This window comes from Mytilus trossulus, chromosome 14 (genome assembly GCF_036588685.1).
Source record: "Mytilus trossulus isolate FHL-02 chromosome 14, PNRI_Mtr1.1.1.hap1, whole genome shotgun sequence".
Taxonomy (NCBI): Eukaryota; Metazoa; Mollusca; class Bivalvia; order Mytilida; family Mytilidae; genus Mytilus; species Mytilus trossulus.
Genome location: NC_086386.1, coordinates 50870429 through 50885543, shown reverse-complemented (window position 1 = coordinate 50885543; position 15115 = coordinate 50870429). Strand labels below are relative to the sequence as shown.

The 15115-nt window shown below is 34.0% G+C and overlaps 1 protein-coding gene across 1 annotated transcript; it reads left to right on the top strand.

The window, feature by feature from the left end:
• Positions 1 to 12212: 12212 nt before the first annotated feature.
• On the top strand, positions 12213 to 14708 carry LOC134696717 (uncharacterized). The gene is made up of 2 exons (XM_063558641.1): positions 12213 to 14002; positions 14644 to 14708. Exon 1 carries the CDS (start codon positions 12217 to 12219, stop codon positions 13630 to 13632), a length of 1416 nt encoding a protein of 471 aa, XP_063414711.1. The 5' UTR covers positions 12213 to 12216; the 3' UTR covers positions 13633 to 14002; positions 14644 to 14708.
• Positions 14709 to 15115: the final 407 nt, after the last annotated feature.

Sequence of the window (15115 nt, the reverse complement as noted above, 5' to 3'; positions counted from 1 at the left end):
AACAGTCCAACACACGCACTGGTCCAAATAAAGTAGATATAAAGCAGTGGCTATAATTAAAACACTGGCTCAGTATATTAATAATTCGTTGCTTTTAGAAAGCACTGGCTAGGCAAAAGAATATCAAGATATTAACTATCATCCTTGGCATTTATCGTCTATTACCCAAAGACTACTTAATTTTGAAGCCCAGCATCAATATAAAGAAAATACGAATATTCAGTTGATAAAATAACGCTACCAATTCTTGAGCCTTGACTGTATCCAAAGAAACGACTCTGGTACGAAACCCAGAGTAACGCAGTTGCGTAACCCCGGTACGTGACAGTATTTATACTTACTGTAACTCATTTTGCAGTTCAATATTTTCTTTCTGAAGTTCATTTCGCTCATCTTCAAGTGCTTTCTTTTGATATTTGCATGTTTCAAGATCATTCTTATTCTGCAGCATTTCATAAGCACTATACTGATTTGATTTTTCTCCTGTTAATCTATTAAATAATTTTAAAAAGTAAAGTATGTGTGACATTGTGTGTACTAAAATGAAATTCCATTGATGAAATAGTATATTTACAAACTCCTGTAATTGACCCTGTAAATAGAGATCTTTTTTAAGTTGTCTCACATAGGCATGTTAGGTGGGACATAATTTTCAATGTAATTTATAGAGAGCTACTGTAAAGAGCAACTTAATCTGTGGGTAATGTGTGTTACCTTTTATTTTTTTATTTTGAATTAAAAACTTGTAAAGACTCAGATATATCACTTTCAACATATCATGCTTTGCGTGGACAAAAGCCATTATTACACTTCATTATGTTTTTTCTGTATAAAAAATAATGAAATAGTTGTGCTATTTCATTCCACAGACTATTTGCCAGTTAAAAGTTTCAAAGACTATTACCCCGGTTAATAGTTTCATAATCATCTTTCCCGTACTTTTTCGTGCTTATTTTTCATTGGACAATAATGATGTCATTGACTATTTTGCTTGGAAACGTCAAACTCTTATATTGATTGTGCTGTTCAGTATAATAAAACACCTAATGACTGGTTATGCGAGTAATAGCAAGTTTGTTATCCCTTTGCATATTAACTATTGTGCTCGGCTTTGCCTCGAGCAATGGTTGGTACCTCAGGGACAACAAACTTGCTATTACCCTCACACACAGTAAATAGGTGTGTAATACTGTCCTGTATAGAACCACATTATGATTGACATGCAAAGGGAAGTAATATGTTAAAAGATATCAATTGGCAAATGGACTATTTCACCTAAAATTTAATAAAACATATAAATTGATGTTTTCAACTCAATTTCAACCCCTGATTTGAGCAACAATGGATTATTTCTAACATAATTTACACATATTATATTCGTTCTCCTTTTCTCTTTCTTTTGTTAGAAAATTTTCCATTTATAACGAGAAATGAGAGAGAAAATGACGTCACCTAAATTCAAATTTGAACTGTGTTCAGTTGTAATAAGCATTGTATATACGTTTCAGAACATTTGGTTTCAGAAAATAAAGTAAGAGTCTCAGAGTGGAAACCAATATCAGGACATACCTATGGGTATAGAGACATACCAATGGACAAGCAAATGCCGATCCAGGGGAAGGGCCCTTTTCCCCCCTTTCGTGGAAAAATTTGGTTGATTATATAGGGAATCACTGAAGCATGACTGGAGCGGGCCCCCCTTATGAAAAGTTCTAGACCCGCCACTGACAAGGCTGGGCTTCAAGTATTTAAATTTGTGGTCACCACAAATTTCACGAGAATTGTATTTTATTAATAATTATGAATGGACATTTAGAAGGTTAAAATTTTGTCTTTCTCATGTTACTTTCATAAAACTATAATTCTGGTAAAAGTGATCAAATATTTAAAGTACCTTGATTTTAAATTTTCTAAGGATTTCAAAGTATAAATCTCATGTTCCAAATGCTGTATTATGTCATTGTCATCTTTCAACCTTGATTTTAAACTTTCAATCTCATGCTCCGATTGCCTCATTTTTTCATTGTCCTCTTTACACCTTGATTTTAAAGTTTCATTCTCACGTTCCATTCGCTGTACTTGGTCATTATCATCCCTGCAACTTGATTTCAAAGTATAAATTTCATGTTCGAATCGCTGTATTTTGTCATTGTCATCTTTCAACCTTGATTTCAAAATTTCAATCTCGTGCTCCGATTGCCTCATTTTTTCATTATCATCCCTACACTTTGATTTTAAAGTTTCAATATCCTTTTCAAATATCTTCAGTTTTTGTAAATCTTTTTCCTCCTTATTCTTAAACAAAGCAACTAACTCTAACTTTTCCCTCTCTTTGGTCTGAAGGTCTTCTCTAGCAAGATTCTTTTCTGTATTTAGGTTTTGATATAAAGATTCTTTCTTCTCCTTCAGTACCCTTTGAAGTTCTGTTCTTGCATCATTTCTTTCTTTCCTCAGTCGATCATTATCCTCTTTCAATTTGGTGGAAATATTATCAGAGCTCATTCTATCTGATGTCTCTTTTTGGTACCTATAAAGTAAGATGAAATACCTATTAGTACAGGTTTATAAGAATTACAAATAAATAGAAAAGGATTTTGGGATAAATATCAAGAGCAACAGAAAATACATTAACCACAATAGAATTCTAGAGGTCTTTATACAATATTTAAGGAAGTTCGCCTGACATGTTTTGGAATTCTCGTCAGATTTTCGGAATCCTCAGGTTTTATCCATTTGAATGTCTGAAAAAATGCCCATTGGCCCCATTGTCTTTTTATAAATCTGTTAGATGTATTAATCTTATAGAATCTCAGTTATTCTTTAATAGCTTTTGAGAACAGAAACTTGTTAATGATAAAGCTATATAAAACCAAGAGAGAAAATTTGCCTGCCAAAATTTCAATGGCTAATATCTCGAAAATAAGCACATTGACCTATATTTTATTTTTGCTCTTTTAGTTCCTTTACTAATCCCCTATCAATATATACTAGTGTTATGAAAAGCTTGTGTAGCCAGCTTTCTTAACAAAGAAACATCAACCACCAATTTGCTAATAACCCCCTATAGTCGACATTTTTAAGTTATAAGTCATTTAAGATGACAAAATACCTTACCTCATTTTATCTATATAGAAAAACATAAATGGACAGCAATATCCATTCTGAAAACACACAACAGTAATGTTTTTCAAATTTTATTATTTTTTTCATTTTCTGTGCAATAAAGTTATTGCAATAAAGACAAAGACAAATACTCTAATACCTTTTTTCTACGATCTCAAATTCCCTTTTTACCCCTTCTATTTCAAGTAATGATTCTTTCAACTGATCATTTTCAGTTTTTGTGTTCTGAAGAAATAAGATATCAGCTTCCAGTTTTCTAATTCTGTAGAAACAAAAAACCTGACAATTAAATTTTCATTTCATATCCAGCTCGAAAATATTCCAAACGAACAAAGTTCCTTTTGATGGCTCTTTTCTTTTTCTTAGTGAATTACACAATTATATGCCATGTGAATGTATCAGAACAACACCTGAAAAAATGGTTGAAAATATAGAAAATGTACCACTCTTTTGGCTAATAGCACCAAACAACTGTGAATGAATCTCTTAGTGTTTATAAATTTCTAAAACCAAGGGAAATATTTTGATCAAAATAGATCTACTACAAACAAAAAAACATGTATTATTTACACATGTTACAACATGGAACTATATTCCAGGTTGAAAAACATTTAAAACCAAAATGTGTCCATAGTACATGGATGCCCAACTCACACTATCATTTTCTATGTTCAGTTGACCAAGAAATTGGGGTCAAAATCTATTTGGCATTGTTATTAGAAAGATCATATCACAGGAAACAAGTAAATTAAGTTTCAAGTTGATTGGACTTTTAAATAGCTTCAGCCAAAATTACCTTGACCAAAAGCTTTGGCCTGGAGCTGGACAGATGGACAGATGGACTAATAGATGAACGAACGAACTGACACATAGAACAGAAAACATGATGACCCTCTACTATTGTTGGTGGATTATAAAAATCTTCAATAAAAGCAATATTTTAGAAGAAAAGGATGTGGCATCCTGATTATAAATATAAGATTTATTCCTTCTCTAAAAAAAAAATTACTTTCCTGCAGAGAATTTTTAGGGAAAAAATAAAGAATGTATTCATGGGACGCAGATTATACCCCAGCTTGTATATTATATTATGAAGAGGCATAACCATAAAAGTGACAACCCCCAAATTCCAACGTAATCTGTGTTTTGTGGAAATAAGCATAGTATATAAGTTTCCTAACATTGCCTAAGGTAAACTAAGGTCATAGAATGGAATTTGATTTTGGCACGTAAATACTGAGGGACACTAAATGCCTACTCAGGTGACGATGAAGGCATACAAAAATAATAAGAATATTAATTTGGTTCAAAACAAACAAGAGTAAATTTCCCTGAAAAAAAGTTAAAGATATTTATTAAGAATGGATTAAATTAAAAGGTAACAAGAATGTGTCCAAAGTACATGAATGCCCCACTTGCACTATCAATTTTCATGTTCAATGGACCGTGAAATTGGTTGAAAAATCTAATTTGGCATTTAATTAGAAAGATCATACCAAAGGGAACATGTGTACTAAGTTTCAAGTTGATTGGGCTTCATCTTCATCAAAACCTACCTTGACCAAAAACTTTAACATGAAGCAGGACAGACGAACGAACGCACAAACGGACGAACGGATGGACGAACAGACGCAAAGACCAGAAAACATAATACCCCTTTACAATTGTAGGTGGGGCATAAAAAAAAGAAAATAAATAAGATTTTAACCTTAGGGCTAACTGCCCTAATAGCAATTTTCTCTTGTGTTTGTGTCCATGCATACCTGGCTTCTGAATCTTTGAGCTCATTTGATTTTTCTCGTAAATTGTCTTGCAATTTATCTTGATCTCTTTGCAATTCCTTACGATCTTCCTTACTTTTATTAAACCTGAAATATTACACAATTACAATAAAATAAAACTTGATGCAGCATAAATATTGTTATTATTTTTTACTGGTAAAATTGTATTGCATGCTAAAAAAACACCAATATTAGTTAAAATTGGTACACAATGGCTTTTTGCAAAAACTTAGAACGCAAATAAATGTTACATAGTAGTTTTAAGCAGGAGTTTTCCCCAAATCGTAAAAATTAAAATCGCATATGAGTCTAAAATGACAAAATCGCAATAATATATGCATGCAATAATTTCTGAATTTACAGTTGATATAAAGAACTAAAATTTCATGTAAGCTTTACTGTACCATATGTATTCATGATTGTGTATATCTAAATATCTTTACCTATGTTGAAACACGTGCATAATATCAAATCATAAAAATGCAAATTGTTTAGTCTCTAGGATATCTTGTAAGATTTCCACTGCTATTTTTACTAAATAAGTGCAATTTGGGTACCGTTATGTTAGCAGTTTGACAAACGCTAATTTTAATCATTGAAGAGCTCAAAAATTCAATAACAATATAACAATAAAACATGATTAAATGTTCGGCTGATTTTAACAAAGTTATCTCCCTGTAGGGTTTGATACCACCTTAAGAAAACTTATGTTTGTTAATTGTAAAAGTCCATTATTATAACCTATTTGTGTCTGAAAAGCATTTTTCAAGTAACTAGTTTTTATCACAGTGCAATAATTATACCCATAATATTAAAAGTATTCTGATTACTGGGTGCAATCTTTACAACACTGGTCATCCTATGTATTCAAAAACTTCTGTTCAAAATTCATACCTGTCAACTGACACGTATTCTGCGGGTGTGACCCGAGATTTTCACAATTCTGGGGGATCACCGGGACACCCGCCGGTTCAATGAATAACACAGGAATTCCTAACATAACCCGTTTTCACCAGGAATTTTAAGCCTTGAGATTGATTTCATAAGTGATTTTCCTTTGAAATACCGCCAAATTCGTAATTCTCCCATCATCAGAAATTCAGCTTACTGCTAGCTGTGTAAACTGTCAAATTTAGTGACCCATGAAGTGCATGGCTTTACTTGACAGCTTAGGTGTCAAACACACTGTTAATAAACACCAAATTCCCATTACCTTAGCTTTAGCTATATAGGTCGTTAATAAATTTCACTGTTGTCACGTTTTCAATCATTTTTCAACTTGAGTTACTTCCCCTTTTTTGTCACCATTCAAAATTGTTCCTTATATTTACGTTTCTTGGGCGGAAAAAGAATAAATCTATTACAAATATAATTCAAATACATATTAAAATGTAACTTTTCATCAAATTCACACCTTAATATAATTATAAAAAAAAACTTGAAAACTATTTTTTTTCATTTATACTTCCTTTTACTGTTTAACTTTATTTTAATATAATCTACTTAAAAATCAAAAATGAGGACAAGGGCTGTATAGCAAGACAAGGTCTTTATAAACGTGCATATGAAACAGCTAATGAGCAAAGGCTAAATAGCCATTAAAAGCCAGTCACATATTAATAAAGATAAACAAAAAAAACATGTTGCAACTTGACAATGAAATACTCTACATACTGAACAATGTAGAAATATCAATAATATCATTAACCAAAGCAAAGGGGATGAGGAAGTGGCATACAAATTTATCGAAGGCTTTTCAAATTGCAATGAAATAATAAATTAATAAAATTTTAAATTACTTTACCAAGTGAACATGTTTTGGAAACTTTGATTTAAATTATAAAAAAAATGTCCCCTAATTATTTAAATTCAGCTCGAAAAAGTTCGTACGCGTTGTGACCTGAGATTTCATTATTCAATGCAGGTCATGACCTGCATTTTCATCGTCACAATTTGATTGGTATGTCAAAACGACAACATGTTACGGATACAAACAAATATCTCATATACTTTGGTATCAGTCATTAAAAAAAATCACAATGTACTGCATAATTACAATGTAATCAATAGTAGGTCCTGAGATTATTAAACTAAAGGCTCAAAGACGCCTGTGTCGCTCATCTTGATATTTTGTTTACAATTGATGCATGAAATAATGCAACCGTTATACTTTTGTTTTAGTTTCAGAGATATCAGCCAAAACTGCATTTTCCCCCTATGTTCTATTTTTAAACATCTTTAACATGATGGTTTGCAGACAAGGTCATCAGACACATTTTTTAAACTAGGTACACTAATAATGATTGTGGCCAAGTATGGTTTAATTTGTCTCAGTTGTTTCAGAGGAGAAGACTTTTATAAAAGATAACAAAAATTTATGAAAATTGTTAAAATTTTACCTTAATTGACCATTTTGGTCATGTTGACTTACATGTAGATCTCACTTTGCTGTCTCTATCTATAATAATATTCAAGATAATTACCAAAAACTGACAAATTTCCTTTAAATTACCAAGTATGGGACAGCAACCAAACAATGGGTTGCCTGATATCGTCTGAAAATTTCAGGACAGATAGATTTTAACATGTTGAACATTTTAATCCATTTTCAAATTTGCTCTAAAAGCTTTAGTTTAAGAGATGTAAGCCAAAACTGCCTTTTAACCCTATGTTCAATTTTTAGTCCTGGCCCTTATTGTATCGGATCGATAAACGTTATAACTTTGATTGATAATTAATTTTGGATTGTATGGCGATTATTTTAATCTGATAACTTTTCGATATTAGTATTGATTTTATTACGGATTTATCCTGAATTGTTTATGTGATAAAGTACATTATACGTTAAAGTTGCGGTGCTCCAAATTATGGAGGTATTATCATGAGTAGAAGTTACTGTATACAGACTCGTTTCTTTCCCCTTACTCGATTTAACACTGAAATGGTTTTTGAACTTCTTTGTTCATTCTGGAAAACCTACAAGTTAATAGCAAATGATTGATATGATATAGGCCGTCAATGCGTAAGTGATATGCACATTATTAGTTAACGAATGTTTGAACTGCTTATTGTGTCTAATTAACGGTTATCAATCGCGATGTCAACATATCAAACTTGTGACTTGTGTGTTAGTTGAATATTGTCATATTGTGTATTTTTAGGTTGAAACATCATTTTCAATAAAAAGTTACAGCCTTTGACGAATTGTCTTCATACATTTCAACGCAAGGCAAGATGTCTGTTGATGCCGATCACAAAAGAGTAACAAAGAAGAACAGAAGTACGGCCAAAGGGAGAGTTCATAGAATATATGGTCGCTTACTAGAAGGGATACAGGATGAGTCTGGGATAATTGTGGTTGAAAAAATACTTCAAGATTTGGAAACAGCTTACACAGAACTAGAAGCAAGACATGAGGTATTTTTAGAAACATTTGATTCTGAAAATTAAGAAGACAAACCAAAGATAAACGAATATAATCTTGATTTAACTGGTATGTACCGAGAACTTTGTAAATCAAAATCATTGTGTGAGAATATAAGACAGAAGATAAAGCATGAACAAGACAGTAAGTTAAAAGAACAAAACTCCATGAAGCATGCTAAGAAAAATAAAGATACTGAAACGTTTAGGGTGAAAAAATTAGAGGCTCCAATTTTTGCTGGCAGTATTCGTGATTATCCAAGTTTCAAAGTTGATTATGAAAGACACATGATATCGTCATACGGTAAAGATCCTTATGCTCTGAAGCAATGTTTAAGTGGTGAAGCCTTAACTGTTGTGAAAGGTGTTGACAATGATTTCGAGGAAATGTTTCGGCGTCTTGATATGAAATATGGCAGGGCAGAGAAATTGATTGATCACATATTAAATGAATTAAAAAGATTAAAGAAAGTTCAAGAAGGTGACAACATGAAGTTTATTTCAGTAGTAGAAACTGTCGAGAAATGTTGGCTTGATTTAAAACGTATGAATCTCGAATCCGAAATGAACACAGCAACTATGGTGAGTCAGATAGAAAAACTCCTACCCCCTATACAAAAACGTGAATGGGCATTGCGAAAACAGAAGACAGAATCGAAAAGTATTCCCCTGAGTTTCAAAGAGTTCTTAAATGTTTTGTTAGAGGAAAAAAGTGCTCTAGAGTACATGGAGTCTGATTTGCGTGAATATGGAACAGCAAAAGGAAAGATCAATACTTTGGATGCAAATGAATTCGAAAATTACGAAAATAATAATGATGTAGCTGTAGATCCCTTACAAGTACAATTAAAAGAGAACCAACAAGTGATGAAACAGGTTGTTGAAGGTCTTGCACAGGTAGCGCAAGCAATGTCAAACAAACCAACAAGTCGATACAATTCAGACAAATATACCGGTACAAATAGAAATACAGAAGGGAAGTTTAAATGTTGGTATCACAAATCAGATAATCATGAAATAGGTGATTGTTCTATATTTGCGAGATTAGATAGTCAGACAAAGGTTGATTTAGTGAGAAAAAATGGTGGATGTTTCAGTTGTCTAAAGATAGGACATTTGTCAAGACATTGTCACAGCCGTAAACCTTGTGACATACAAAATGAACTTCATCAACCATGTGGGAAAATACATCACAAAAATTTGCACACTGCACACATGGATGGCATATCCTTTCATAACTCTACACAGGTGATAAACGATGACAAGAACAAGAATGGAGTACTATTGATGATCAGTTCAGTTCAGTGTAAGGACATGTCTTTGACAACACTTTGGGACCCTGGAGCGAACATGTCACTGATCACACACAAAACTGCTAAACGATTAGGATTATCTGGACAAGATATAACATTATCTGTGACAAAGGTTGGAAATGTAACCGAACATGTACAAAGCAAAGAGTATGTTATACCGTTGACTGACCTTGGAGGTAAGATATGGACAATAAAAGCATATGGCATGGAGGAAGTTACGGCCGAGGTTGCAAGAGTTGATATCAGTAGAGTCGAACAACTGTTTAAAGGTATCAACAAGAATGATATACAAAGACCAACTGGCCAAGTAGACATATTGATCGGAACAGATTGTTGTATTTTAATGCCTAATAAAGAAGAACAAATTGGAAATCTACAGTTAATGAGAAATCAGTTTTGGTACTGCATTCGTGGCAGTCATCCTCTACTAGAAGTGCCAAAATTGTCAAACCATGGCATAGTCCGTATTTACTGGGCATCTGGAAAAATCATTCCGTTAAATGATATTTATGTATTGGACAGAGACAGTATTTAAAGACAAACTAGATTCACTTTTTGACATAGAAGGGCCAGGAAAACAAACAACATTAAAATGTGGTTCATGTAAGTGTGGCAAATGTGCTGTGGGACAATCGCAACATAGTTTAAGAGAGGAGAGGGAATTAAATATCATTAAATCAGGCATAATACATGATGAAGAATCACAGCAATGGATAGTGAATTACCCCTGGATAAAAAATCCAAACAACCTACCAAATAACGTGAATTCAGCCGTATCAAGACTTGGATCTACCGAAAAACGACTACTCCGAAATTCATTAAAATATGCAAGTGCCTACGATGAACAGATTATGGATATGGTGAAACGTGGCATAGCAAGGAAATTAACCAAGGAGGAGATGGAGAGACATAACGGTCCGATACATTACATACCACATCATGAGGTATTAAAACCCAAATCAAAATCGACACCACTAAGAATTGTATTTAACTCCTCATCATCTTATATGGGACACACTCTGAATGACTATTGGGCAAAAGGGTCCAATGTGATCAATGATTTGTTAGCGGTCTTAATTCGTTTCAGACAAGAATCTATAGCTTTGGCTGGTGACATTTCAAAAATGTACAATGCGATAAGACTTTCACCGTTAGATCAGCACACACACCGATTTGTGTGGAGAAATTTAGAAACACACAGAGATCCAGATCACTATGCATTGTTGAAAGTTACTTTTGGCGACAGACCGAGTGGAGCTATTTCGACGCTTACATTACATCAAACAGCGCAAATGTATCAACACATTTACCCAGATGCATCAAAAATGGTGATAAGAAATAGTTATGTAGATGATATATTACAGTCAGTTGAAAGTGTAGATAATGCTCGTTTGATAACCCAGCAGACCGAGAAAATGCTGGCATGTGGAGGTTTTCGCATTAAACATTGGATTATATCTGGGAATGAAAAATGCGGCAGAAATCTACAATCCCCAGTTAGTGGTGAATCCGTGGAGGTTGATTTAGATGAATTTGCGCATGAGAAAATTCTCGGAATGAGGTGGGATCCAAAACAAGACTTGTTCGATTTCAAGGTGAAGATTAATTTTTCTTATAAGTACAAGAATGTTCGGAAAGGGGAAAATATAACGAAGTCACAGCTTGAAAGTAGCGTACCTACGTCATTAACTCCTCGAATTGTACTCAGTCAAGTTGCTAGTGTATATGATCCGTTAGGACTTGCTACTCCGTATACCTTAACAGCTAAGGTTCTAATGCGAAAGCTATGCATAGAAAACAATACAAATGACAAGACTATACACAATTCTCGATGGGATTATGCCATGTCAGCAGAATCACGGTTAGAATGGATGGATTTTTTCAAAGAGCTTTTCGACATAGAACAGTTGAAATTTCACAGATATTTAAAGCCAAATAATGCTGTTGGGGATCCTATGCTAGTCATATTTTCGGATGGAAGTAAATTAGCTTATGGAACATGTGCATATGTCAGATGGGAAACAGCACATGCGGGATTTTAATCACGGTTAGTGATAGCAAAGAACCGTATAGCACCAACTAAACAGATGTCTATTCCTAGACTGGAATTATGTGGAGCTGTATTAGCAGCTAGAATTAGACAAAAGTTGGTCGAGGAGATGGATTATAAATTTAGTCGAGTTATACACATAGTCGATTCAATGATTGTTAGGGCACAAATTCAACGAGAGAGTTATGGATTCGGCACATTTGTTGCTACAAGGGTAGCAGAAATTCAAAATAAGACTGAACCGTCCGATTGGTGGTGGGTGCCAAGTGAATTCAATGCAGCGGACCTCGCAACAAGGATTACATCTCCTAATGATTTGGTTAAGAACTCAATATGGAAAAATGGACCTAAATTTTTGAATGATCCAATAGACCAGTGGCCTTTAAGGCAAGATTGTAATTTAGGTAATGACGAGTTACCCGACACGATAGTTATTGTTATGTCATCTGATATCAAGAAGATGAATGATACAAAGTCTGGAAACATTTCATCATATTCAAAACTTTTGCGAGTAATATGCATACTGATGAGAATCGCCATTACAAAAGCATTCAAAGGTGCTTCAATGGGTGTAACTGCCGAAAGCCTAAATGCTGCAGAATTTGAATGGATTAGATATTTACAAAGAGACATTTCGGATAATTGGACAAAAACATTTCGAAGACTATCTCCAGAAAAGAATGACGCGGGTATAGTTGTTGTTGGTAAAAGATTAGCTGATTGGCTGAAAGCCACTTGGAACAGAACTGATTTAATGCTGTTACCTAATAAAGGTCATTTTGTGTGGTTATACTTAAAGTCAGTACATGATCAGGATCACTCAGGAGTAGACGTAACATTGGCTAAAGTGAGATCCAGATTCTGGATTCCAAAGGTGCGCAAATACATTTCTATGATTAGGAAAAAGTGCATTATATGTCGAAGACGAGAAAATAAATGTATTGGACAACAAATGGGACCATTACCGTTGGAACGACTTCAACCGTCACCAGCGTTTTCGTACTGTTCAGTAGACCTCTTCGGACCTCTTACAATTAAGGATACCGTTAAGGGGCGAACTCACGGAAAAGCTTATGGAGTGTTGTTTAACTGCATGAGCAGTAGAGCTGTATATGTAGATCTTGCTGATGGATACGATACTAGTAGTTTCATAATGGTTTTACGACGATTTACCTCTATTAGAGGATATCCTAAGAAGATCAGGTCGGATCTTGGATCACAACTAGTATCAGCTAGTAAGGAACTAAAGGGAGTAGTAAAAAGTTGGCATTGGGATACGATCAAAATGTTTGGGAACGGTAATGGCATGGAATGGGAATTCATGAAAGCAGCTGATGCTCCTTGGGAAAATGGATGTAGTGAAGCATTGATTAAATCCGTCAAGAAAAGTTTAAGTCTTGCCATTGGACAATCAATCATGACATTTTCTGAACTACAAACCGTGTTACTTGAAGTAGCCAACATTTTGAATGAGCGACCTATAGGAACTTCAACGTCTGATCCGAACGAGGGAACTTATTTATGTCCGAATGATCTTATTCTCGGAAGAGCATCTTCGAATGTGCCAGTAGGACATTGGGATCAATCAGACGATTTCAAAAAACGTTGGAAATTCGTGCAACAAGTAGTTAATACATTCTGGAGAAAATGGCACAGGGATTATTTTCCATCGTTGATTATTAGACAGAAATGGCATGTGAGTAAACGCAACCTTCAAGTTTTGGACCTTGTTCTTGTACAGGACAATAAATCGTTTCGTAGTAATTGGAAATTGGGACAAATAGTTGAAGCAAACTCAAGTAGAGATGGCGTGACGAGGGATGTAACCGTTCGATACAAGAACATTGGACCAGGAACTAAATACACCGGAACTCAGGACTTATTGATCCGAAGATCTGCACACAGAATTGTAGTGTTGCTTCCAGTTGAAGAACAATGTTAGTAACAAATGAGAGTTAATGTCACACAAACTTTATGGCGGGGAATGTATCGGATCGATAAACATTATAACTTTGATTGATAATTAATTTTGGATTGTATGGCGATTATTTTAATCTGATAACTTTTCCGATATTAGTATTGATTTTATGACGGATTTATCCTGAATTGTTTATGTGATAAAGTACATTTTACGTTAAAGTAGCGGTGCTCCAAATTATGGAGGTATTATCATGAGTAGAAGTTACTGTATACAGACTCGTTTCTTTCCCCTTACTCGATTTAACACTGAAATGGTTTTTGAACTTCTTTGTTCATTCTGGAAAACCTACAAGTTAATAGCAAATGATTGATATGATATAGGCCGTCAATGCGTAAGTATATGCACATTATTAGTAAACGAATGTTTGAACTGCTTATTGTGTCTAATTAACGGTTATCAATCGCGATGTCAACATATCAAACTTGTGACTTGTGCGTTAGTTGAATATTGTCATATTGTGTATTTTTTGGAATTTTGGGTCCTCAATGCTCTTCAACTTTGTATTTGTTTGGCTTTTTAACTATTTTGATCTGAGCGTCACTGATGAGTCTTATGTAGACGAAACGCGCGTCTGGCGTATAAAATTATAATCCTGGTACTTTTGATAACTATTTACACCACTGGGTCGATGCCACTGCTGGTGGACGTTTCGTCCCCGAGGGTATCACCAGCCCAGTAGTCAGCACTTCGGTGTTGACATGAATATCAATTATATGGTCATTTTTATAAATTTTCTGTTTACAAAACTTTGAATTATTCGAAAAAACTAAGGATTTTCTTACCTCAGGAGTAGATTACCTTAGCCGTATTTGGCACAACGTTTTGGAATTTTGGGTCCTCAATGCTCTTCAACTTTGTATTTGTTTGGCTTTTTAACTATTTTGATCTGAGCGTCACTGATGAGTCTTATGTAGACGAAACGCGCGTCTGGCGTATAAAATTATAATCCTGGTACTTTTGATAACTATTTAGGTTGAAACATCATTTACAATAAAAAGTTACAGCCTTTGACGAATTATCTTCATACACTTATCTTAGTTGGCCGGGCTGGTCATCAGACACATTTTTAAAACTAGATACCCCAATGATGATAGTGGCCAAGTTTAATTTGGCCCATTAGTTTCAGAGGAGAAGATATTTTTGTAAAAGTTAACGACGACAGAAAACAATGGACGCCATGTGATGAGAAAAACTCACTTGAGTTAAAAACAGACAATCTAAAAATGTTCAAACTTACAAATCATCAAGTTTAATTTTCTCATTTTCCAGTGAAAAGATTTTTCCTCTTAATAGTTCTCTGTCATTATCTAATTTTCTGTTTTGCTGAAGAAGATTATCTATTTTTCCATGTGAGGAATCCTGTTCATGAACTTGTTCATTTTTGTAATGATTCAAATCACTCTGAAGCTGGTCCAATTTAGCTCTAAAATCATGCTTTTCTTGT

Excerpts from the sequence above, each read along its gene's own strand:
- LOC134696717 (XM_063558641.1), top strand. The coding sequence starts at position 12,217 with ATGAGAATCGCCATTACAAAAGCATTCAAAGGTGCTTCAATGGGTGTA.